Source organism: Halictus rubicundus, chromosome 3 (genome assembly GCF_050948215.1).
Source record: "Halictus rubicundus isolate RS-2024b chromosome 3, iyHalRubi1_principal, whole genome shotgun sequence".
Classification (NCBI taxonomy): domain Eukaryota; kingdom Metazoa; phylum Arthropoda; class Insecta; order Hymenoptera; family Halictidae; genus Halictus; species Halictus rubicundus.
In genome coordinates, this window is record NC_135151.1 from 11,958,933 (window position 1) to 11,986,026 (window position 27,094).

General features: G+C 30.8%; 5 protein-coding genes and 1 long non-coding RNA gene across 10 annotated transcripts; 3 read left to right on the forward strand and 3 right to left on the reverse strand.

Moving 5' to 3' along the window:
- Positions 1-3,073: 3,073 nt before the first annotated feature.
- On the reverse strand, positions 3,074-7,669 carry LOC143352698 (uncharacterized). 2 transcript variants are annotated; one of them, XM_076785397.1, is made up of 4 exons: positions 7,505-7,669; positions 6,406-7,417; positions 5,094-5,437; positions 3,074-4,490 (listed from the first exon to the last, which is right to left on the reverse strand). In XM_076785397.1, the coding sequence occupies exons 2-4, from the start codon at positions 7,230-7,232 to the stop codon at positions 3,928-3,930; spliced, it is 1,734 nt and encodes a 577-aa protein (XP_076641512.1). In that variant the 5' UTR covers positions 7,233-7,417; positions 7,505-7,669; the 3' UTR covers positions 3,074-3,927. The 2 variants fall into 2 exon arrangements, with proteins under 2 accessions (XP_076641512.1, XP_076641513.1); XM_076785398.1 differs by lacking the exon at positions 7,505-7,669 and having other exon boundaries at positions 6,406-7,498.
- A 2,466-nt stretch (positions 7,670-10,135) lies between these two features.
- On the forward strand, positions 10,136-12,379 carry LOC143352702 (regulator of microtubule dynamics protein 1). 4 transcript variants are annotated; one of them, XM_076785406.1, is made up of 6 exons: positions 10,136-10,600; positions 10,691-10,870; positions 10,970-11,152; positions 11,412-11,626; positions 11,691-11,929; positions 12,020-12,379. In XM_076785406.1, the coding sequence occupies exons 2-6, from the start codon at positions 10,695-10,697 to the stop codon at positions 12,281-12,283; spliced, it is 1,077 nt and encodes a 358-aa protein (XP_076641521.1). In that variant the 5' UTR covers positions 10,136-10,600; positions 10,691-10,694; the 3' UTR covers positions 12,284-12,379. The 4 variants fall into 4 exon arrangements, with proteins under 4 accessions (XP_076641521.1, XP_076641523.1, XP_076641524.1 ...); XM_076785408.1 differs by having other exon boundaries at positions 10,136-10,575; XM_076785409.1 differs by having other exon boundaries at positions 10,136-10,546.
- A 1,062-nt stretch (positions 12,380-13,441) lies between these two features.
- LOC143352701 (lysocardiolipin acyltransferase 1) lies at positions 13,442-16,131 on the forward strand. The gene is made up of 5 exons (XM_076785405.1): positions 13,442-13,799; positions 14,185-14,373; positions 14,476-14,683; positions 15,024-15,590; positions 15,653-16,131. The coding sequence occupies exons 2-5, from the start codon at positions 14,203-14,205 to the stop codon at positions 15,817-15,819; spliced, it is 1,113 nt and encodes a 370-aa protein (XP_076641520.1). The 5' UTR covers positions 13,442-13,799; positions 14,185-14,202; the 3' UTR covers positions 15,820-16,131.
- A 181-nt stretch (positions 16,132-16,312) lies between these two features.
- Positions 16,313-19,712, reverse strand: LOC143352707 (uncharacterized). Its single transcript, XR_013081990.1, has 2 exons — positions 19,022-19,712; positions 16,313-18,281 (listed from the first exon to the last, which is right to left on the reverse strand). It is a non-coding gene; the product is annotated as an uncharacterized LOC143352707 (long non-coding RNA).
- Positions 19,713-20,070: 358 nt separating this feature from the next.
- On the forward strand, positions 20,071-22,800 carry Trf (TATA-box binding protein-related factor). Its single transcript, XM_076785410.1, has 5 exons — positions 20,071-20,301; positions 20,373-20,479; positions 20,617-20,860; positions 22,222-22,420; positions 22,501-22,800. The coding sequence occupies exons 1-5, from the start codon at positions 20,203-20,205 to the stop codon at positions 22,575-22,577; spliced, it is 726 nt and encodes a 241-aa protein (XP_076641525.1). The 5' UTR covers positions 20,071-20,202; the 3' UTR covers positions 22,578-22,800.
- A 178-nt stretch (positions 22,801-22,978) lies between these two features.
- On the reverse strand, positions 22,979-26,642 carry 7b2 (Secretogranin_V domain-containing protein 7B2). Its single transcript, XM_076785411.1, has 4 exons — positions 26,543-26,642; positions 25,727-26,084; positions 23,641-23,831; positions 22,979-23,503 (listed from the first exon to the last, which is right to left on the reverse strand). The coding sequence occupies exons 1-4, from the start codon at positions 26,612-26,614 to the stop codon at positions 23,432-23,434; spliced, it is 693 nt and encodes a 230-aa protein (XP_076641526.1). The 5' UTR covers positions 26,615-26,642; the 3' UTR covers positions 22,979-23,431.
- Between the last annotated feature and the right edge of the window lie 452 nt (positions 26,643-27,094).

Below are 27,094 nucleotides of genomic sequence, written 5' to 3' on the forward strand. Positions count from 1 at the left end.
GTCAGTTTTGCTAGAGAGGCGGATGAGATGCGGATGCGCACGTTGAGCCCATTCGACGACGCTGCTTGTTGATAAGGCTTCTGGTCGTTGATGCCATCGGCGTTGTCCCTGTCATGTCTCGTTGTTGCTCTGACATGTTCGTCTGTTGCTAAGGCGTCGTTTGTGCAAGCGCGTTGCTCGGGTAGTCGTAGGGAAGCAGTGAGTCGCCTTCGAGCCTTCTCGAGCCATAGATGTTGCTCTTGCATTGCTGCCGTTTTCTTTTTGGAGAGGATGTTAGGAGATTCCTTCATGACTCCGCCGATCTGTCGACGTCTTTGCGGTCCAGGTTTTGCTGCTACTAGGAGAGGGATTACGTATTCTCTGCGTTTTGTAGTAGTATCTATCCTCCTGATGATGATCCGTTACATTTGTTATTGCACCCAAAGGTTGTAATCGTCATATCATTTCCTCTGGTCGTGCTGCCGTGTGTTTGTTGACGGGGATACCACTTTGCCGGATCTGTTTCGCGTGAAAGGATGAAAAGGAAAGCGAACGTTTCATCTTGGGTCTGTTAGAGGACTTGTCAGTGAAGTTATCTAGCAGGTCCTGCCTTAGGCGGTAAAATATACGAACGCAGTTAAGGACGGTACGTGTATGTAGTATGAATTAGTGATGGATCGAGTAGTTGCGAAGAAGGTGGTGTCTGATGTCGTAGTGTCATTAGCCTACTGGTGGTGAGCATGGTGGGTGACACTTCAGAATGCCTTATTTACATCTTTTGTTGAACCTAAGGTCGGTATTGTTTCTTCTTCAAATATTCTGAACTGGGTCCAAAACACTGTAAACGCTAAACAAATTTTCAACGCCTTTTCAATACTGATTGATTTGTAATATTGAAATAACACTAAGTGTACATATATTGTGCAATAATGCTGTCTTCTTAACATAGCATGAATTGAATATTTTATTGACAAAATTCGGATGAAAGGCATTATTATAATAATCTAATTATCTTGTTAACAGGAATTTTCTACTTTACATGGGCCTGCTCAGCAACCTGCTTTATAATTTATTTAACTTCAGTGCAATATATTTTTAAGTTACTCTGTTGGCCAGTTGTTGTACTACAGATGACGTCTTTTATTGGGTCTTTGAACCAATGGCTTTTTATTATGCTTATAATATCTTGGAAGGGCCTATATTTCATCTCAAATCACATATTTATCTCATTATTTAACACTGTACTGTAAATCTTATGTTTCTTAAATATGCAACTCACTCCTCAAGAACATGCACTCATTTGAATTTTAAATATTATTATATTTGCACAATTGACAACACTTCTTGCAAACTTTATAAACACTCTACACCAACGATGTAAATCACAATCTGAAAACCCTTTAACAATTGGTCGATGCTGACTCTATCCAAATATATTATGATTTTTATTCCTTCCTAGTATGTCAAGATTGCCCATTGATTCCTTCAGATCAATGACTTTGTTCTGCTGCTTATTATGCTGCTTATTATTAAAAACATTTTATACTAAAGATAAATGGTAGTGAATAAGTTAATATAAAATATTGAAACAGCTGCTTTATTAGATTATAATTTTTATATGAAAATAGTTGGCTTTATATATAGATTTTATAAGATTATTTAATATACAATTCAAGTGCAGAGTGTGCTTGCAACTGTTTTGCAAGTTTATTTATATTTAGAATTTTGTACTGTAATTCTAATAATAAGTGCAAATTGTCAGGCTTATACAAGAAAATGAATGCTTTCATAGTATATATAGCTTTACATGGATATTGGAAGCAATTTTAGCTAATAGTTACACGTTATATGTATACATTCAATTAAATTTTGGGCAGTCATATCTATACAACCAAAGACTTTATACTTTTGTCTAGTGCATCCCATTGATATATTGTTTTTATATATAGAAGAGAAATAAATATTGTTCCTAAGAAAATATGAAAAGGTCTTTGCAAACAATAATTGAAATGATGAATTATGGATTGATTAATCAAATATTAAAGATTGGTTCTAAAAATCGACAAATAAAGGGAAGAATTTGTAATTTGTATCCTTTTAAAATTTGATTGACCAAATTTGTCACATGTTAGAACGTAGTTCTTCAACATAGTTCTTCAACGTAGTAGTACTTGTAATTATGACATTGAAAAAACAATGTCGGACAAATTACAACGCAATATAATAGTTTTCTCTTTCTTCTTTTCTGGGTTTAGAGTTTTAGAGTCGCATCGATAGGCAGGTTATTATATAGTTTCATAACTAGAAATTTTTTTACAAAAAGTTATATTTATTAGTATACTAATGATATATCATCTTCACAGCCACGATTGAGTTTTCGTCGCAAATCTTAATGTACCGACGATATGTATTTAGTAGTAATACTATTGAATACATTTTATTGCAAAATGTAAAATGGTAATTATAGAAAAAGAATTGTAAAAATAATAAGTAATAATAAGTACCCGCGTCAGATCTTTTTCTAACTTTAACAACCATTTACAACTGTTAGGAAGTACATAAAAATATAATTAGCTATATGGATATGTAGAGGAGAGTCCCCTCTATCTTTTGACTCAGACTTGAACTTTCTCGCATGTTTAGCTTTTGCGTAACATGTCATTTTTTATCAAAATCATGCATTTTGACAAAAACCAATATTTTTCGAAAACGTTGCGTGATAGAGCAATTCTGCTTTCGGATTTGGTTTTAGAATGACAGTCTATAAGAATCACCCAACAGGTATTGCAAAACATGAAATAAGTTTTATTTTGTTGGACAGTATAATTAATGCAACATACTGTAACATTATTGAAACTAAATGTTGGTTTCTGTACTTCTATTAATATCAACGATTAGCAGACACAATAATTATATTGCAAAGTAAATTAAAGATTTTATATATGTTTTGTACGTTGAAAGAAAAATATTTAAAGATCTTAGATTGCTATTATTTACGTATATCATGTCATTACCTATTTATATTTGAATTAAAACATTTTTTCCTTATTATGATTGATATGTATTACAAGAATATAAAAAAATGTTATTTAAATCGATTGATATATGTATTTATTTCTCTTACAAAAATAGTATTACAAAAGAATTAATTAAGCATAATATGTATAAACACATACAGTAACATAATACTTAAATCAATAATGTTCATTTTTCAAAACGTATATTTTAGTATTACACAGTCTTTAAAGTGCAGTTTTATCCACAGCCAGAAATTATAAATGCATTTCTGCAGTTTTAACGATTTCTGCCGAGTTTCAATTGATTGAATACCAGACAGTATTGAGCAACGAACAAATACTAATGTTTGTTAATACAATAACAGTGGCCAAATTAAATGGCAATATATATATGCGTGTAGTAAAAACTCACAAGTAAAGTTAAATTTTTTAGGTATTATAACGCCACAAGATCTTCAAGTCATTCCAACAAGTTTTATTAGTTCTAGTACCTTTTTCTGTAAAAATAAGTATATGATTACTAATTATTTTTTAAAACCTGAAAAGAATTATACTATTTTCCTATGCAACATATTTTAACACCTAAACTTAACAACGAAGAAAGACGTAAAAAAAATTAACAAACTTTGAGCTCATCTTTTCTAAATTTTCTAAATTGTAGTATTGGAATTATACACATATTTGTGAAATATCTTACGCAGAAGTTAATTTTACAGTTTCTTGCAAAAACTATGATACCCAATATACAGTTAAAACATTGTTATCCACGCAAGTCTCTAAATTTTTTATTATTTCCATACATGATTTTTTCAATGATGTTCATTAAACATTGAAATTGATTTTTGAATATTTTATTACTATAAAAAAAAAAGTACTGATCAATTCTACTAAAATTAAGCGTGTCTCTCAATAAAACGGTGTAGAAAAATGATCAGGCAGCGAGTTGACGACGTCTACTTAATTCATGATCTATTAAAACAGAAATATCAGGATGACGATGTAGAGTAGTAGTACAATAATGTACTGTCTGACTTGGATCAGCACCTGCTTTTAACAGCAGTTTTACTGCATTAATGAAACCACTCTCTGCAGCTACTTGGAGAGCAGTTAAACCTTCACTATTAAGTTTCTCTAATTGTGCAAGAGGGGATGTAACTAATAAAGAAACTATTTGATGGAATCCCCTTGCAGAAGCTAAATGTAATGGTGTATTGCCACCAGCATCTTGTACACTTGGATCTTCTCCTTGTTCTAATAATTTTGCCACCATGTCAGGGTAATTCTTTCTACAGGCAATGTGTAATGGTGTTTCACCATATCGTGACATAATACCAGTCGAAGTGTGTGGTACAAGTAAAAGCGCAGTGTTTAAAGCACCGCACTCGAGGCATTCGTGTAAAGGAGTTTCTCCACGATCATTCTTCAATGATGGATCAGCACCAGCAGCTAATAGAATTCCAATTAATGACTCAATTTCTGTTCTATGATTGTTATCTGTAAAAAAAGAGTTGTACTTTAATGAAATAACTTACAAAAAAGAAAAAAAAATGTATGATAAAAAATTTGAATAATGTTTCTTTGCTGTGAATTGTGTAAGTGTTGAAAAATCACAGGTACAAAATATACAAATTTTTTAATTTGTATAGAAAAATAAAATAGATTGAAAAGAACCTTAATCCTTGTGTGAATATGTCACAAAAAAACAATTACTTATTTTGTAGATATAAACAAGTGTATAAATTCGTTTAATATAATTGTGTGTAATTTAATCTATTCTGTCTATTTTAGTTGTCATTATGAAACATAATATTTATTATTAGATATTGGAAAATTATAAAAGGAAACAGGCATTTGCCCTTTTTTACATTGAGGTAATTCATACGTCTGACTGTTGCAATATGTAACATTTGTGCATTCAAGGGATTAAAATAAAAGATTGTAGCTTAACTGAAGTTTTTTTTTACATGAGTGTATAATGATTCTTTTAAATTTTATGTCCATATAATTTAGCAACACTCCTTTTGTTGCAAAAATTGTTAAATATCCTTACTTAGATGTCAGGAGTTAAAATATAGCTAATCGCATTAGTGACTATACCAAAGATTGTTGAGGAGGCTAAAATATGAAGTGCGCTACGGCCTTGATGATCTTTCGCGTTAACAGGACCAGCACGTGCTAATAAATCGAGAGTTTTTAGAGCTGCCTCAAAATTGTGATGAAGGTTTTTCGACCCTTGTGCATGTGCTAACTGTCGCGTTAATATGTGTAACGCGGTCAATCCACCGCCAGCTTCTTTAACGCCCGACGGACAACCATACTTCAGTAGTTCTCCTACAAATTGCAATACATTTCCTGGGCCACCATTTAAGATTACTCTGTGAAGCGCCGTCTCGCCGCGAGGGGAACGAACAGCTGGATCACATCCGTTCGCAAGCAGTAAACTATAAAACCATAAATTTTCGTTCACTGTAATTCATTTGTTCCATTTCATATCAACATTTTTATAGTGGAAATCTTCTGTACAAAATTAAAACTCAAGTTCGTTTTGAATTAAGAAAAGATTTCGCACTACAACGACATGTCGGAGAAAGCTGCAGTTATTTTTTTATTTTTTTATATTTTGTTTTTAATATTTTGCTTTTTTAAATTAACATATATATAGATCGTTTTGCTCTTGTTATCGTCCCGTCAATATTTCTCCGCGTATAAATTTGTAAAGTAAGATCCAGAGATTCTTTCGAGAATAGTAGAACATCTGGTTACAATGTGTTAAGAAATGTATACGAAAGTCTGGGAGCAAGGATGGTTTCCACGAATGTTCATGTTTTATTTCAATATAAGATTTAATGCAAAAAATTTACGAATATTTTATAACGATAATATATCTGACGATATTGACATTCGGATATTTTTCGTAAGTTTATAAACTACTTATTGAAATCAAGAAACGAAAATAAAAATTCAGTAATCGTTCAATTTATCATATACAAATATATTGATTGTTTTAGTTAGGAATGAACGATATTTTATAAAATATGGATATTATATTATCTTTTATTAAAAACATCAACATTTTAATATAGTATAAATATTAAAGTCTATGGCTGTTGGAACATAATCTAATAACAATTGATGGAATTTTAAATATTGGTATAAAATATTAATAAACATATAGGATACATCTTCTTTTTCAAATAAAGTGCAATGACTTTCTAAATAGTATATACACATTTGGGAAATATTTAGAAAATAATCAAATAATCACCAAGTTTCCAGCAGTGTGTATACATATATGCATACAAGTTTAACACTTGCGATTGTTTAAGAAACGTACTTTGTTTTCACGAAAGCCATTAAACGAATATAAAGTGAATTCACGAATGTAAAAGTACAAATTGAAATTTCTTACCCGAGGACAGGCAAACAATGATTGGTAGCGGTCACTAATAAGGGCGGATCACCTGAAACATTCCAATCCGGTTCGTCCAGGTTTTGTATAGAGTCCCTTGCAAGAAGCGCTGCGATGCACTTAGCGTCTCCGGCACGCACAGCCTCATGGAAATTCAGTTCACTTTCTGGATCGTATATTTCTTCAGAAATATTTTGAAAATCCACTCCCTCTAACAACCCATTAGAAATTTCATGATTATTTGAAATGTTTGTACTTTTCGTAACACTTTTAATACATTCTTGTAATTCTTGCATTTTAAAATTATTCTTCATGGGAGAATCATTTCCACGTGTTTCTGAGACTGTATTTTCAGCATCACGTTTACTAAGATGTGGATCAAGCCTTGGCGATATTACCGTATCAGAACTCATTGATTTCACAACAACTGATTCACCATCTATAGACACATCAATATTTTCAATTTCAGATGAATTTACAAGCACATCTTTTTTGTCCAGTTTGATTACAGTATCTTCACTTTTCTCGAAAACTTTCGTAATTTCGAAAGATGTTTCACATTTCAGGATAGCTTCATCATTTTGTTTGTCAAGAATTAGAGTATTAGTTGGTGTAGAAAGCGGTGATTTTTCCTGATTAATGGAGATTTCCTTTTGATCTTGGCCACCTGTTACAAGATTTATCTTTTCGACAGAACCAATTTCGATATTTTCCTCGTGCGCTGTTTGCTCTTTCTTGTTGCACAGTGTTTTATTAATTATTGTGCTCATCTTCTTTTCCGCGTGTTGTTCCTGGGTTATGAGATCGTTCGTATAAGCGGCAGTCATCGTATGAATTGTTGCTCGCCTTTTAATTGAGCTTGATTCTCTAGTAATTGGCTCGATGCCTCTTAACAACCTCACACCGTAATCTATCTTTATTTTAATACACCTGCTTGTTCATTCCTTTCCTTGTGTCATGCCGATTGTCAATCATTTAAATCAGACATAAACTTGATACATATTGTAAATATCTGTGCGTGATTATAAACGTATAAACGACCCATAAACGAACCGACGAATCAAGAATACGTGACTGAAAACCAAATGAGTCTGCTTACGAAGCGTCGTTGCAGATTTCTATGCTTCCCCTCTCCTTAACTGCTTCTTACGTTCCCCACCCTTACTCCTTACCCCACTTCTTGAAACCCTCCTGCGGTGCATCCAAGGAATCCATTGTATTTAGATCTGATACTTTCAAATTTTGAAACGATCTTCAATGTTTTCTATCTTAAATAACTCATGAATGTAATTTAATCAAATGTAATAATTATATATTTTTCTATAATTCACACAACGAAGTTTGGAGACATAAAGTTAATAGGAAACTTTACGTGTTCTAGTACTATCATTCAATTCTTTTGCATAGTCATTGCAGATATTTTTTTACCAAAATGACATATATCCTGACGTAACATTGTTACAATAATTAATGTATTCTGATAAGTATACTTATATATATATATATAAATATATATATTTATTAATTATGTATATATGTACTGTATTCAAATCATACTTATATGTAATTTTAACACAGAATATGTTAATTAATATAAAATAAATAATGAATATTGAACACACAAACTACACAAAGTTTTTCATGATATCAACTATTATTATCATTCTTATAATTTTTTATCTAAACGAACCCGCTTTAAATTCAACAATAATACATACTAAATTTTATTCGTCATAATGGTAAAAGTGTAATACATATCGCAGTTACTATAGTTACTATTATATATAATAAAGAGAAACATATATGTATATATAAATCTGTTTTTAATTTTAAACTTTTGTTGAATTCCCTGTATTTAAGATATATTTGTTGTATACCTAAACAATAATTATGGACAATAAATATGGAAATACAATATGTTTCTTATTATAATTATTTATATATATAGCAACAATATGTCTCGAAGAACGCATGAGATTTAAACTGGCATCAAAAAATTGAGCTCAATTGTATACGGCAATACGGCATACATCGTTACATATCCCTCCTTTTCATCAGTGATCCTTTGGTCGTAACTCTTTACCCCACTACTTAAACATTTTCCCTTTCTTCCCTCCTACCGATCGAAACACGTAGGTGACGGTTTTTAGGAATGTAAGCATTTCTTGCATACGTTGCATGTTGCATGTGCTTAAACGGGTAACTCGCAGAAATCGTATTATCCTGAGAATAAAAATGGCAAACTTTTATGAAAACCCGTATTTATTTTATTGAAACTTCTGATCACTTTAACTGGAGAAATTTAAAATAGTGAAAACATTTGAATGTTATTTACTCTACTTTTGTATCGTATTTAGTGAACTTTTTATATTTATTGACAATTTTAAGTTTAAACAAATTTTTTACTGTCAGTAACATTCACAAACATTTCCTATAATATATATAATATGATGTATGAAATTTGATAGAATGTTTGGGTGGACAAAATCAGATTAGTCGTGTATCAAACATATATAAAACAGTTTATTAACGTGCAAACAGACATGTTTATACAAACGGAACTGGACAAAAAAGAAGGTAATAGATATAAACGGGAAACAAGGAACGACAACATAAAACACGCATGCGTACACTCTGCACCACGAGAGAACCGTACCGTTTCGCGCAGCTTGACTGGCCGCGGAAGGTGCTGCGAACCTCACAACTCCCACTCCACTTCATATACGCGGTGTACCGTAATTAAATGGATTAGCATGGAAATATAGGGTATAGGAAATCGTGACCATACTGTGTAAACACCCGGTATGGCGTGGCGTCACTGCGCGCATGTGCTGTGCATTGGGAAGGGAGCGTACGGAGTGGGAATACCACCAATCAGGGCAAAGATGCGCAGCGACGAACGAAAATCGGTTTTCACGCGGTACGGTTCTCTCGTGGTGCAGAGTGTAGATGCGATGCCACATGCAACCGATAAAAGAAAGGAATAAGATTACATATACTAATAAAATTGAATTATATCATGACGGAACAATTTTTTATTGTTATAGTTTACATAAGGTTCTTTAATAACGATATGAACGTTTATTTTATTTATTTCTTATTATATATGTACATTTCTTTGAGTTCTATTCATCAATTTTCACAAACTGCTTCATGCATCTAGATTGTGAGAAAGACATATTGTTTTTCTATTAATTTAAAAGAAATAATAAATTGTCAGAAAGATGGAATACAGCCATATAATACAGTATAGTCATTTAATAATAGTCTAAACAAAAATAAGAAAGACAAAATTAATTAACAAATTTCTAACTGATCTCCGAAACAATTAACAAAATTCTATTGCCGTTATTTAAATTTAGAAATCTATTAAGGAAAGTAAAATAATAACTGAATGAATTTAAAAAGAAGAAAAAAGCAAAACAAATTTTGGCGAATTAAAAGATCGAACTAAAAATGGATCGATTACCGCCTGGAGTCACCTGGAGTGTCACCTCTTGTTGTATTCCTACTCTTTGACAATGCGACAGTAAAGTTTTCACGAAAGTTACTTTGCTGGCTGTCCTGTGAAAACGATCCTTTCGAAGAATTATCCATGGAAAAATAATATCTGGTGTTTAGAGTTGCCGTAAGAGGCGCTGTAAAACGACCGGCTAAAACTGAAAAGGTGACCTATCTATAGTTATTACGACTGCACATAGCTACCTCCTATGTGTTCAAATATGTGCGTTATGAACAAGTTTCTTAGTAGAGTATCTTTATGTTTCGGGGTATAGACTTCATATATACTTTGTACAATTTTGTACTTTGAACTTACACGAATAATGCCGTCTCACAGGAATAATTAAATAATAAAGTCAAGTCGTACTTAACAATTTAAATAGTACTATATACAATGTACCGAATCATATTTCTTTTCTAGTTGCCGGTATATGTACATATGATATGGCATACGTCTTGTGAATTTAACCTTTTATTTCCTTGTAAAAAGCAAAAAGCTTGACGTTTTATGCACAAGTGAAGAAGAAATATTTTATAAATAATATTAAATAATTTGGTTCTTACTCTGTGCGCCTAGTTACTATGTTTTTGACGAGTGACAACTGTAAAAATAGTGATTGAGACAATTTCGGCGACAACGGTATATTGATGTATTTAGTTTAATTGTAGGTCTGCAACATTCTCTTTTTAATACGTGTGTATCTTACTTCAGTAATGAGAGAGTAATTGTGAATGAAACCTGTTCTTATGCATATGTATTTTACTTAGACAATTTTGTTTATAGCATCATGAACCATTTACAAAATAGCAATTTAATTGCTGCTGCCATTGGTCTAACTGTTGGTGTTGTCAGTGCAGCTAGTATATTTATTTATCATAAAATTTTAGAAAATCAACACCATTCAAATTTAAAAGTTGCAGAAGCAAGAATTGCTGAATTGCAAGATGAATTAGAGTACATAAGGTAATAGTATATTTTTAAAACGTAAATTGTCTTATTTAACATTTCTACATTTTTAAGAATTGTATAGATTAAGTACTCATATTATTTATTGTATTTAAGACGCAGTCAACAAAAGAAGAAACAAAAGATTTCACAGAGATTTACTTCTAATGATAGTACATATACTGCAACTGATAATGAAACTGACATTGATGTTTTTTCAACAGCAGATACAGACATCGGGGCTGATGAATTTTATGACTGTTCCGATAGTGAAAGTACTACAGCTGAAAATGATATAAGGTTGGTTTCAAAATATAAATACAGATAATATAAATGTGTTATACTCTTTTGAATAACACATGAGAGTTTTCAATTTATTTTAGTAAACATATGAATCAGCTTTCTCAAGAAACATCTTAAGAACATTCTACTTACACCATTTAATTTGTAATTAAACAAAATTATCTGTAGTCATTTGGAAAATTAGAATTTAATCATTTTGGCAAGTAAAATTATTTGAAAAATGTAGAAGGAAGAGATTATATGTTCAGTAATACAGGCTCTCAAAGGAACTGAACCAATTGGAATTAATACTTAAGGAGATTGACAAGGATGCGAGTGAAGACTTCAATACCCAAACATACTATAGGTTACAAACATTGGTAAAATCTCATTATGATAATGTAAATGTAGTATGGAGGTTCGCAAGAACATGTTATGACTATGCAGAAGCTACAGCTAATTCTGATATGCGAAAGAAAATAATTCATGAAGGTATGCCCAAAATACTGGTTCGTTTGAAAATATCACAAAGGAAAATAATACATTATTATTAAAGGAATTGAGCAATGCGAAAAAATACTTGACATTCAAAATGCTGATTTGTACAAGTGGTATGCTATACTAATAGGATTAAATGGTGATTATTTACCAACGGCAGATAAGATAAAAAATGGTGTCCGTTTTAAAACTTATGTATTAAAGGCACTAGAAATGCAGCCAGATGATAAAGAATTACATTATCTCCTTGGCAGATTTAAGTTTGAAATAGCAAATTTAAGTTGGATAGAAAGAAAGGTTCATGTTATGAATTAATAAAATAAATAATTCTAATATCAAGATCAAATTCTGTTTGTAACTGATCATATTCTTTTTCAATTTTTATAGGTAGCAGCAACATTATTTTCTGAAATTCCAAGTGCAACGCATGACGAAGCACTTGCTTGTTTCGAGACAGCAACAAGACTTGGAAATAATACTCTGCAGATTCAACTATACATTAGCAAGTGTCATATTGCTTTGAAGCAGTATTCATGTGCAGTTAATTATCTTGACGAAATCTTGAAAGAACCTGCATTAACAACAGCAGATGAAAAAGTGCATGCTGAAGCGAAGAAGCTTCTTAATAAATATTTAGGATATCGTTCATAGCAGGAAATATATTTGTACATTTGAGTCATATTTAATACATTTTTAAAAAAAATTAGATTACTTATATGTATAATAAATAAATAAATATATATATATTTATATATTTATACATATATTATGAATAACGGTAAACAGTAAAGAAGATAATCAGTCTAGGATTTTACTTTGTTTCCTCAAGAGATTTCTGATCATTTCGATTTTTTTTTTTCACCTGTGATCAGATTTCCCAGTACCCATAGCTGCTCGGAGATCAATCTCCCATAACTTTACAGTAACAGCATCTTGATTTATTTAAAAAGGCATTTTTCCAGCTATTATAACCAGTTATTATAGTTTTAGTTAATTATAATTGACTTTTCCTCCACAGATACTATTATAAATAGAATATAAACAACATATAAATAAAATATTTGGCTCACAGATTAATACAAACAGCTATGTTAAATAGTTTATAACAATTATATAAATGAAATACAGGCACTAAAGAAATATTTTATGTGATCCAACAGATATTTTGATTTTATCTTGCTTAAGATTTTGTAGAACACTATGTCCTGTAAAAATCTACATGAAAAGGTATTCTGTAGCAGTACAAAATTTTGTGAATAATTAAGATTATATACCTTTTTTAATACATTTTTGATACACAATATTTTGTATACGTATGGATGTATGTATGTATGTATATCAGTCGAGGCTACCGGGTTTAATTATTTTTTTAAATTTATATAATTTATTACTGTTAACATTCATTATTTACACTTACTGAGTCATACGATGTATAATGATAATTTGTGCAATTACATTTGAATTAATTTTTAAGTTCCAGTAATTCGAATTATAAATGTTTAATTTCTGTTAATATGCCTTCCATACATTTCATAAAATAGTTATATATTCAATAATAACATGTATTACCTGTTACTAAATAATCTACATTATTAAAGGTTACTAAGCACTACTATACAGATGAAACTGCCAATAATTGTAATTTAACTTAAATAAGTAATTTTTTGTTTATGTGAATATATATACATTTTTCAAATATGTTACAATCATTGTATTATTTTTACCTTCAAACGTTATATTACAAAAGAATTACACCATGTAATTATTGTTCTCAAAAATTGTTATGTAAAACTATTCAACATCGTATAAATTATCGATGTTATAAAAAATATTAATTATCGACGTTTTATTAATAAATAATAATTCATAATTTTTCATGCAATACATCGAAGGTAATTGTAGTAAATTTTTAAATAAAAGTAATGAAAAGTAAAATAACATGTTATAGAATATTATAAATTTTCTCCTTGCTTTAACAGATCAATAATGGTCCACACAGCATCCCGGAACTCAATGTCTACTGGGTGGAAAATGGGGTAGAAGGGGTGAAGCACATAGAAGCCCTTCTAGTCAGATGCAAGGGAAGCCAGAGAAAACATTTTAGAAAGAGGTAGTTAATGCTGAAGGCTTGTAAAAAGTAGTTCATTTACAACACATACATGATAAGGTAACTCTTCTGTTCAATACATAATTCCGTCTATATACTTTGATTTTCAATTTAACTTATTATACATTGATGTTAAATACAAGCATTGTTTTTCTTTTTGTCTCACTACAATACATATAGACTATTTATAAAGTTACCAATTAGATAAAACTACGAGTTTATCATTCTAAATATTGATATTTAAGTGAAGAATAATTCATTATAATAAAATAATTCTTATGTACGTTTATTACAAACAATATTAAACAAGTATTGTTATAATCATTTATTTAAAAAAAAGTATGTTTTAATAATTACAAAGTATTTAATAAGATACAGTTCCCCAATCTTTCTATTTAAATATAATAATATGAACATATTATATATTTCATTGTTTTTTTTTTAGATACTTTGAACATATTTTATGATGCGTGGACTTTTACGTGGTACTTTGTATTGTGCACTGTGGTATGGCAGTGTAGTAGCTGGTTTTCTATTTATTGCTTGTCCTATGATACCGTTATTACTGTTTAGCCCTTTAAAATTTCGCAAATGTAACGACTTCTTATTTTCCTGTTGGGAACTATATTCTACAGTAAGTAAAATGGATTTCATTTCTTTTTCATTGGTTTTATTTATAGTAATACATTACATTTTTTCTTTAAACTGTAATTACTGCACATTCTAAATGTTTTAGGCTCTTTTAAAGGCTTTTGGTGTAAAAATTTTGGTATCTGGAGATCATATATCTCCAGATGAATCAGCTATACTTGTGATGAATCACAGGACTAGAGTAGATTGGAACTTTTTATGGGCAGCAATGTACCAAGCATGCTTGCCCAGTATAGTATCTCACAGATTGAAATTTGTTTTGAAGGATCCCATACGACATATTCCAGGGCCAGGTAATATATATATATATACATGATATATATATACATATACATATATATAATAATTAATAGATATATTAAAAGTTGAAGCTCATTAAACAAAAAAATTAGAGTTGTCTTAATTGAAAATTATATTATAACAATACATGATGACTTTATGTTATATTTTGTATATATAGAGTTTAAGAAAATAAGTTTCTTAATCATTTGACATTTTATCAGTTGCTATCATTGAAGTTATTTTGGAATTTCATTGTAAAATAATCTTATTGATATATTATTATCCTATATTCTATAATGAAAAAGCAGTAGACCTACAAAATAATATTTTCAAAGAATTATTGTATAACAGGATGGATAATGCAAATGAATGGTTTCCTTTATATAACACGACGATGGGAAGAAGATCAGAGTCGATTATCACAAACTCTCGATTATTTAGTAGCATTAGATAGACGTTCCCAATTATTAATATTTCCTGAAGGTACAGATTTAACGAAAAGTAGCAAAGAGAAGTCAGACAGTTATGCTGCGAAGCATGGTTTGCCACAATATTCTTTTACTCTCCATCCAAAAACAACAGGATTCAGTTATTTGGTCCATCATCTTCAACAAGCAAACTATCTTGATGCTGTTTATGATTTAACGATCGGATATCCCGATTATGTACCACAGTCAGAACTAGACTTAATTAAAGGCAAATTGCCACAAGAAGTACATTTTCATATTAAAAGGATTCCATTGACTGATATGCCAACAGATGACGTAACATTAAGACAATGGTTAGAACGAAGATGGTACAAAAAAGAAGAAGTTTTAGAACAATTTTATGAAAAGAAAACCTTTTCTACTGAAATTTGGCCCTTAATAAACATATATCCTCTACATGTTGCATTATGCTTTTGGAGTATTTTAACAGGTAAGGTTTTGACTTTTGTTAAGTTTTGTAATACTTGTATTTAACAATCATATTAATTTCAGGTGCTACAGCACTGTTGCTTATTATTTCTCCCTTATTTCAATTGTGGGCATTCACTCTTTCAACTTTCTTTGTTGTACTATCATTTTTTAGTACTGGATTTAATCAACTTGAAATGGCATGGTATTGGCGATGGAGAGCTTATTTTTTAAATCAAAAGCACAGTTAATATGATTTCAAATTATGCTCTTTAGTGTGAGTAAATTTAAATACTACTTTAAAATTTTCATTGAATAACATTATAAATGTATGTATAGTACGTTCATAAAATATGAATGTAATTATGTAATTGAAGCATATAAAATTTCAAAATTTTCATTTGAAACCTACAAGTGAAGGCTTCTAATTGTATCAAATTTGAATACATCTAGAAATTTTATGTGAACATATATTACATTATAGTAACATGTGGGAACATTTATTTTATGAATAGTATTACTAGATGTAGTAAAAATTATGTAACTGTTTCAATAATTCAGGTTGTTAATAACACGAATTACAGAAAGGTATTGTATTGTAAAATCAATTAGGAAAAACAAATTGTTTTTAACATGGACTGAACTATACTGTGTAGCATTGAAATGATAGCTTGAAGATAGTAGTGACAACTTTATAAGTCTTAATATTAACGTTGCAGTGGAATAGAAATTTCACACTTATAAATTTGATTCAAACAAAAAATTACAGATACTTGTTTATATTCTAATTCTATTGTACTGTTTACACATTGCTACTATGATCTCTCTGACAATATAAATTTATATTACCCATTTTATATTTTAACTATAAAAAAGAATTTAAATTCATCAGTTTTATAAAATAAAATATGTTCATTAAAGTTTTATACATTAGTATCTCTTATAGAGATTTGTTGTTAATGTTTCCAATTTATATGTACAAATGCATTTTTAGAATAGATTTATTATGGATGGCATAAAAAATAGGTTGTACTGAAATACAGGATGTGAGATGTAATTTACATACAACCAAGTCAATTCTAATACGAGTAATCATTTTTAAAATAATATTTTAATCTATGTCTAAAATGCAGCCTAGTTATTCATAGTAGACTTAAAATTGTTTTGATAAAAATATCAGTTCTGAGAATATTGTTCCATAACTTGGAAATAGTTTGTATATAAACTTATATTCACAAGAATAGTTTCTAAATGTACAAAAAAATGTGTACTTTTTTCAACAATTTTCAAGTTCAATAATATATATATGTAACAGCATTATAATGACATTTAGGGTATTAATTATTTACTTATATATTTTTCAATAACAGACAAATCCAGACAGGTCTAGATAAGTGTAAAATAGTTCTAACTTTGTGTAGCTATTATAACTGACTCTAATAATTAATACATTTTAAAAAATATTAATAATCTTTCGAAGATAATATTATTAGGCTGCATAATTTCATGAGTTTTTTTCTCATGAAATTATAAAAAAATACTATTTTCTATAAAAATGACTATAATGGGACAGTGTATTATCTATAATATGATTTATTTACATTGTATTTAAGTCATATTATATTAATTGAAGTTGTCAATACTTATTTTATTTTTTTAGATTCACAGCAAAATCAGTGTAGCTGCGATTGACACTGTACCTCATTATCCTATATTTCAAAGTACAAATCTATTATATATATGCCATAATAAAATCACAGAATTTGAAGAAGGTAAACATTTAAACAATGAAAAACATAACATAGTTATATAATTAATATTTTTTAAATAATTATTACTAATTTAAATAGTCCTAATTAATGCAGAATGCAATGTTTAATCAAATGGATGGAATCAATCAACATTTGAAACACAGTTTTACAATATTTTTAATGTAACGAATTATTATTATCTTAATAATGAAAATATGAAAAATAAGGAAAGAAAGAACATAAGTGGAAGAACATAAGTGTCAGATATTTGATTTTTATATACTAGCAGGAGTTCTATTTTGCTATAGCTGCAATGGTGTTATAAATGTAAGTAAAAGTGAATTCATGTGCCAAAGAAATATATGTATACTGTATACGTTAGTGTATATGATCATATACTTCATTCTGAAGTATGTACATAGCTTTAAAAAATTATATACCTCCAATGTTTTCTATTTTTTAAGTACAGTATTCTCTCCGTAACCGTGACAAAATCTCTACCGTAACTGTTGAAATGTTATCCCCACAACTGGGGGATCCCCTTTTTGGAACCAGACAAGCGCGACGACCGAGCCAACGTGGTGTAATAAGCGATTAAAGTTTCGGGCGCGAAAGAGGACGGCGAATGGAAAAGTACCTAATACTCGCACACGCACGCACAGAGAGAGGGGGTGGCAGAGAGAGATGGGGCAGGCGAGAGAGGGGGAGAAAAAATGGAAGTGCCCAACCCGAGTCCCTCTTTCTTTTTCAATCGCTATCCTTCTCTATATTCGCCATACTAAAAAGAATGTAGTATATACCTCTTCTCTGTCGTGCACGTGTCACATTGTCAGAATAATATTAGAAGGATAGAAAGAGGGTCAGTGTATTCCCCTCAATTCGAGTCAATTCTCCTGATCTGACCACACTGTCTATAACTGTTACTCGACAGACCCCTACTTTTCACAGTTACGGAGAGAATACTGTAATGTGATGATTTTATTTATTAAGTTGTAATCATTATTAATATGTTTTATTATTTTAAGTTGTAATCGTTATTGTATCATATTTTTATCAAATAATTCAGCATTAATTTTTGAAAATACGATGTAATCTACATTCATTTTAATATGTGGGAAAGTTGCAAATTTAAAAAATATACAAAATTTTTTATTTCCTCAAGATCCATGGTGTATATGTTTTTACATTGAATTATTTTTTAGAAAAACATTTAAATATTTTGAATGAAAGATTTTCTTAACTCAATGATGATAATACATTGGGTAAATGCATACTTCATGGTGTCTCGATGAAGATCAGAAATTTTTATGTGATTTAATATACATATAGCCATTTGTGATTTAGAACAAATTATATTTCTCTTCATTTTCTAAACTTTCATTTGTATGTAAAAGACCTTTTACCTCTACACAGAAACAAAACTATATACAAATGAAATAAGCTAGGTAAAACTAATAAATATTAGATTATTATTGAACAAAAATGTACATAGTTAACATTTTAGATTAATCTTTTTACTGTCAGTGGGTCGATTTGTTTAGTTCCTTCATGAAAACGTAAATATTAAATCAGCCCTGGCAATTTTTGCATATATACCACCTGTTTGGGGCTAACAGTGAAAGGAGTAAAATGAAATTTCTATTTGAAGTAAAGTAATAAACGGGGGGTTCATTTATTTTAAATGATTTTGAGTTTTACTTACATATCTTGTATACACATTTAAGTCCACTTATTCTCAATGTTTGACTGTTATTACTTTTCATCATTTGATTGACTATTGACTGCAAATTGTATTGTCTCCATAAGGAAAATATTCTAAAATTTACATTTTAGTTAACTGTAATAAATATATAACATCAACATTGGCAACTTATTGTATTATGTTTATATATTTTTGTGTACGTATATATATATATCGTAAAATAGTTATTTTTGTGTATGTATGTATCATAAAATAAACAAGCATTAAAATCAGTTATGTATTATTCAACTTTTTCGATACTATGTATACTTATAATTTGTGACTTATCCTATAAATGTTACACGGTTATTATATAATTAAGTCAGATAGAATTATGTATGCGTTATATATATATACGTGAATGTGAATTAATTGTTATATAATAACAATATATATGTATCGTATATGTACAAACTTCTTATCATATTGTAAAATATAAAGTTTATTTAGTTTATCACTGACACTAATTCCATACTCTTTTAATTTATTATCGATTTCTTATATTAATCTTGTATTAAGACTATAACTTGTATGTATCTTGGAAACTACGCGAGTGTATGCCTTATATGTATAAAAAAAGTTGTTCAAAAGGTTGAATTTGATAATCATTACATAACCAAAAAATCATCGAAATCGGAGAGGAAATAGCTGTTCTACTGTTTCACCCAGAAATGTATTACTCGGTATTTCATATCGTGCGACACGAAACAGTATAATAAGGTTACTGGCGTACTCCTACTTCTCGTCTGTGATATTGGTTCCACAATATTAGTTTCGACCGATGTGGTAGGATGTGACACAAAAATGGTAAGGGGGCTCTAGAACCCAAACAGTGTCGCTAGAAGATGCCTATTCCACCACCGTGAGCAATGACACCGACGAGATATTTACCGTCGGTGGCACTGAGCACACTCCAACGTCTCCCACCATCGACGAGATGTCGTCGGTGACTCGGTTCTGTTCCAGGAAAAGCTGCTCGGTTCTGTGCCATGCTAAGGCTGAGCAGATGTCAGCACTATATCGGGAACGCCGAAAACCCGAGCGTGAGCACTCTCCTATCCTCTCTGGTGGACCTTTAAAATGAATGATAGTTCATGTAGTTATAAACATTTTCTAATTATTTAACAGTAAACACAGATAAAATGACTGCAATCATGCAAGAGGACAACGAATTGAAGAGGTTATTGAGTAACCCGGCAAAAAATGCGAATGAGGAAGGATCAATGGCCCCACCGCAAACGGTAATTCAAGAAATATGGTTGGGTGATGTACAACACGAATTTCTTATATTGTGTTCGTATTTTCAATTTAGACCAATGTTCCTCGACCGAGCACATCACAAAATGTGAATCCTCAATCTATGATAAATCCAATGACACCAGCTAATAGCACAAAGGAAGTTATAGAACCTTGTTTACAGTAAGTAAAAAATTCGTAATCAGTGAACTCCTTAGTTCGTTATCAAAAAAATTGTTACTATATAAATGTATAGTAGTACATTTGTTTCTGTCTCAAGAAAATTTCACGATTAAAATAAGGTATAATTCTTTTTACAGGAACGTAGTTTCAACTGTCAATTTAGGTATGGAATTAAAACTCATGTATATTAATACAAGAACTAGAAACTCTGAATATAATCCAGCAAGGTTTACCGGATTGATTATGAGAATTCGTAATCCTAGGGCTACAGCACTAATTTTTCATTCTGGAAAGGTGGTTTGTACAGGAGCAAGATGCGAGGAAGATTCTTATTTAGCAACACGAAAGTTTGCTAGAATAATTCAGAAACTAGGATTTCAAGTAAGAATGCAGTACATAGTGATCAATAGACTGTAGATCTTTATGCAACTTCTAAATTCCATGACTTATTTTATAAAAACCAGGATAAGGAATATATTCAATTTATCATCTAGAACATTCCTTACAGTAAGCATAGAGTAGAGATGTCATCAATGTTTGTCACTATACATGTTTTTTTGTATTCTAAAAGAATATAAATCCGATAAATGCATAAAGATCCGAAGTCTTGTAATCAGGGTCCATAACTGTTATAACCAAAATGAAAAAAAGTCATGGAATAACAAATATTTCATTGACTAAAATCATATTGGTTACAAACAAGGATTATCAGTAACAGAAAATTTTTTCTCTTCTTGGTAAATGTTATCGTTGAGAAAAATTGATTTCGATTGCTCATAACAGTTATCAATGTGAGAAGTTCATTTCATTTCAAAGTTGTTGATGAAGAAAATTTGTAATAGTTATTATTAAATAGTACAACTTTCAAATGGTAGATAATCAATTATTTAATACATTTTTTATTCATAAAATTAATTGTTACAATCAAAATTTAATGTGACGAACATGAGTTTTTCCAAATTTTTGCCTGACAAATTACACCGCAAATCATCTAACGGTAATTTTAGAGCAGAAAAGGTTCGTTCAACGCTAACCTGAGTTGTGGGCACAGCGTGAACTATGCACGTTAGTTTTGATAAATACGGGAGTCTATATTTCCGATTTTTCCATTTGACAAAATTTTGATCAATTTTGATAAATTTTTTTCAGATTTTGTGTTGTTCTTATGGTCTGTTGATTCGATTAGAAGTACGAAACCTTCTCAATGAATTTCGCAGGCTTGCTCCACCCGAAAAAGAGTAGACAACTCAGTAATTAAATAAGCAACTGACATGAATTTTCTCATCAATAATTATTATGAACAAGTGAAAAAAAATCGATCATTGATATCTGTTATGAATGATCGAAATGAACTTCTCTCATTGATAACTGTTATGAGCAATCGAAATGAACTTCTCTCATTGAGAACTGCTTTGAGCAATTGAAAACGTTTTTCTTCATCGATAACAGTTATCGAGGAGGATCCAATTTTTTGGAAACTAATAACTGTTATTTGTAACCAAAAAGTATAAAAATCGATATTTTTTAATCATAATGTTCTTCGAATTTTTTTCTTCATATTTTGTGTGGATTATCTTAACTTGCAATACTACTCAACTTTTTATTAATGATTTTTATCGTAGAAAATTTTAGAATAACTGTTATTTTTGGTCCCTGCTAGTAATCAATATAATGTAAAAGTGAATATTTTCAATGTTTTGTTATTGAATATTTATGGTTTATTATACTTTGAATTCCAACAGGTAAAATTTCATAATTTTAAAATACAAAATATAGTTGCCACTTGTGACTTAAAATTTCCAATTAAACTGGAAAACTTGAATCATATACATGGTCAGTTTTCTAGTTACGAGCCTGAACTTTATCCTGGTCTTATATACAGGATGGTATCGCCAAGAGTTGTATTGCTTATATTTGTAAATGGAAAAGTTGTATTAACAGGTAAATATTTTATGTAAAATTAATATTTGTTTACTTTTTTCTTTTTGTACGGTCTTATACAGATTTTTTAAATCTTCCAGGGGCAAAGAATAGAACTGAATTACAAGACGCACTAAACAATATATATCCGATACTAAAAAGTTTTAGAAAACAGTAACAGTATTTTAACTTTTTAATACTTTTCTACGTTTACGCTAAGGTTTATAATAGTAGCTGAAATTCAGCTTATATTGTGCATATATTGTTTAAATTATACCAGAATATAATTTATGCCTAGAATGTAATAAACATAGCATCACAACTTCTTATAATTGTACAAATGACATAATTTACGAACGTTTTATATCCAAGGAAATAAATATTAGTTATTGTTTTAAAAAGTGTATGTATTTTTGAACACTATAAACAATGGAAATAGTAATCGATATTTTATCATCGTAAGAAAATAAAAATATAATTGATAAATACAATGCATTTGGTAGAGCTATATGGTTCTGTTTTGTTTAAGTAAAACACATTAAGTGTTATTCACAGTAGTGTCAGAAGCATATTTCTTAAAAGGCATCTGATTTTACATTGACACAGCAATAATATTTCATTTTGTAAAACAATGATAGTTTTCTCATTATTGAAATATTTAGAATTTCAATAGTCAGTTATTTATAACAAATAGACTCTATACAATGCTTAAAAACAATACATATATTTGTAAGATGTTTAAAACATATCTGCGCAAACACTGCTCGCATGATTCACGAAACGCGTATCAGGTAAGCCATGTGCATAGTCGTCTCAATTTATTATTATTACTTTATATCCACGATAACGGCACAATATTAAAATATTTGAATAATCTTAGTTAGCACCTGACCTTTATAAACCATATTATTTACCTAATGTGCTATGCATCTGATGAATTACGATAAATACACTTTGAAATATTTGGATTTAATATTCTTGGTTTGTTCCTCGAGGTTTCTTTTCCTTACAATAAAATATGTCTCGGATGTATTAGTACTCGACGTTTATACCTTTTTTCGCTGCGATAGGTAACTTTTCACCCCTGAAAAACGGATTTTCCTCCTAAAACAAATGTTCACATGGATTAGAATCGGTATTTCTAAAGAATTTGCATAATGTTCCAACGTTATAGCTACATTTTATACGATTCGAATGACAAGAATAATCGGAACATTTTGTATACGATTATCATATCTTACAGCTTGAATTTGATCGACGATTTGATTGAAATTAGAACTCGGTATGTGCATGCTTGTTAGACTGTTACTATTTGAAGAGTCAATAGGACAATCCAACATGTGCTCCGAATCGCACATACAATCCTGTGCGCTTTGGTAGTCCCGGCTGAACGCAGCAGTGTTCACGAAATTTACAATGCAATTGTTTTCACCTGCACAAAATAATATTTATTTATAAAGTAAAGACGAATCAGAGATACGTCCGATATAGCGCGCCATTGTTAACCAATCAAATATGTACAATTTACTTTTTTAACATGTTGACTTCCTTAAAAGTGATAGTCATAACATTAGTACCACAGAATATCAATTCATTTGTTCTGAAATGAACTAAATTACAGTGTAAGGCGCAAACTTCATTATCAAGTCACTAATAATAATTGTTAATAACTCTGATCGTTTATACAAATGGAATAAACAAGACTTGTATGAAATACTCAAAATTCACGCGGTGGTCAACGTGTTAACTAATATTGTTCATCCAGGCCTCGTTTTTATTAATATTTTCTAAACCGTTCAATATTTTCTCTTAAAATTTTGTTTCATTATGAATCTCTAAAAATTTAATTTCTTACAAAAAGACAAGCAATTTTTGTATGCAACATTTTTTTCTGTAATTCTCCAGGTATTTTCAAACATAAGTTTCGCATCCCCCACTTTGGGGGCCAATTTCACCCGCTAAATATAAAAGCTGTAAAAAAATACGTGAAGAATATTTTTCGATGCTCTGCATGTGCGTCAAGTTCCATTATAATCGGCAGCTTCGAAATGAGTATGTTCCTTTTGGAAGAGATTTTAAGCAAACGGGTATCACATGTTTATATAGCAACACAATCTCTCCTTCATTGGGTAACGAGTTAAGCAATTAGTAGACTGCGGATTTCGTGCGTTTAGGGAATAAAATGGGTAGGTGAGACACAAAATGGAAGAAATATCAGATGAATTTAATACAAGTGGGGGAAAATTCAAGGGATGACTCTCCAAAACAATATAAAACAAACATGAAGACTAAAGGAATTGTGATTTCGGCTTTATGTGTTTTAGTTATTATCAATTAAAAATTCGCCTAAAATACGGCAACCCGGTCAACAAAGGTGTACAGGGTTTACGTCATAAAGGCGCGCGACTGTCACGTATCAAAGGAGGTCCTCGCTCGCACCTAACGCGATTTTCAATGAACGTAGGTCAGAGCAGCGGTTGATTTAACATAAAAAAACCGGCACAATAGCGTAAACATCGTCGGGGCAGGTCGTCAGCTCCGCGTTGGCAAAAAGAACGGTCACTGTCCGGGTGACAAACAGCTGATAGGTGAACGACTGAGGAGCGAGAGCACGAGACTAGGAAAAACAATGCCGATTAACCGCGAAAATCGGCAAGGTGAGCGAGCGTGTATGCGTGCGAGCGTGAGGCTAGGGGTGGCCTATAAAGAAAGCCTCCACGGAGGACCGAGCGCTTTTTAGTGTCTAAAGTTAACAGAGTAAGAGAGTAAGAGTGAAGAGAGTAAGAGAGGAAGAGTGAAAGAGTAAGAGAGGAAGAGTGAAAGAGTGAGAGAGAAAGAGTAAGAAAAAGCGTGTAAGAGAACAGCATCGAATAAACGGAGTTGACAGACGCTCCAGTAAAATAATTAATCCTCGTGCTACTCCTAATTCTATATCCCACAATGGTTAGGTTTTTACGTCACACGTTTTAGCCAATAATTCGGCTAGATCCGAAAATACGTATGGAATGACCCAATTGAACGGTTTATGATGACTATGACGTACGCAACGTACACCTCTGTTGGCGCATTGTAGGCAGATTTTTAATGTACACCTCTGTTGCCGCATTGTAGGCGGATTTTTAATTGTTAATAATTAAGAAAGGGAGCCGAAATCACAATCCTTTTATTCTTCATTTTCTTATATATTCACCTGTAGTCGAAAACCCTGTATATTACTCGCACATTATGGAAAAAGATTAGTGTGACTTCCCTTCCTTCTTGCAATTTATACAGACAATTTTTATTTTGCATAAAGATTCGCAGTCTACTAATGAGATAAGTGCTTACTTGAGTATCCAATGGGACAAGGATTCGGCGGTGTACAGTATGCCGGTAACGTGTTCTCGGTTTTCTCCTCTTTGATGTTCTTTGTGCTTCCAGGTTTGATCTTCTGTCTGCCACCATATGAATCTTTATTATTCATACGCTGATGACTATATAATGAGCTGTGCCGTAAATATTCTTGATCGCGAATGCTAGGATTAGGGTTCAGCGTATCTATACCGTCGAAATCGACTGGCAATTCGATCGGAATTTCTTTCGGTTTGTCCTGATACTCCATGTACGGATCCGCGGAATCCGCGAGATCGTCCTCCATTTGATTAATAAATTTACGAAGAAAATTATCCACCGGGAATTGGTCCTCCTAAAATCGATGAACAAATTCGAGAATAGGTATAACATACAGTACAACCTCGATTATCCAAACACCCGATGGTCCGAAGTCCCTGGTATCCCAAAACGTTTAAAATTTAAATAAGCTCGGTCTAAGGCGATCCATAAGCAACACTACTTATTGTGTAAATGAATAAATATATGTAGAATCTAGCATTGCAATTTTGTTGCAAAGTTTGATTGCAAAAAACGGAAGTGAAATATAAGTTTTATTCTTCCTCTTCTAATTTTAATAAGCTGAACCTGGTTTATTGATGTTCTTAAATTCTTTTAATTTGCTTAGTGCTTTAAACTGTATGTACCTACCCATTTCAGACATAAAACCCGATGTCTAGTAATTGAGTAACTGTTCTATTACACAAACTTTTATGTTCCATTGTTTGGTTCGGATACTCGAGGTTTTACCGTACTAGGAAGTTGAATGTGTACCTTAACCATCGGCGGTAAATACAGTGTGGCTTGAGCTGCGGCGACCACCATGAGTAATAGTGAGCAATACATGGTTTTAAAAGATGTGCACCTAAAAATTCACAATACTATAATTCATTTGTACCAATCACGAAAGATGTTTATAATTTCGACGAAAATGAGGGTGCATGATAGAAACTTTTATTCTGATTGTGAGTATCGGAAAAGTATACGGTGTTTTCCGGTCGTTCAGAGAAATGAAGAAATTATTTAACTGCTTTTTATATTCGGTACGATGAGTGAGAACATAATGTCATTTACTGGCATACAAGATTAAGTTTTCCGGAATTATCACAGGACTATTAAAAAAATAATGTATTTTCTAACAAAGACCGCACACTATTTTTTCGATAATTTAATTAAAGAATTTTCAAGATTGATTCTATACAAACCAGTTCACTATAAAAAAATAATGTTATTGTATAACGGTAGAACAAAAGAGTAGTCTCAAATTCAAGATTATCACTAAAAAGAAATTGGAAATAAATTGTAAATAATTAGACTGCGTATCTT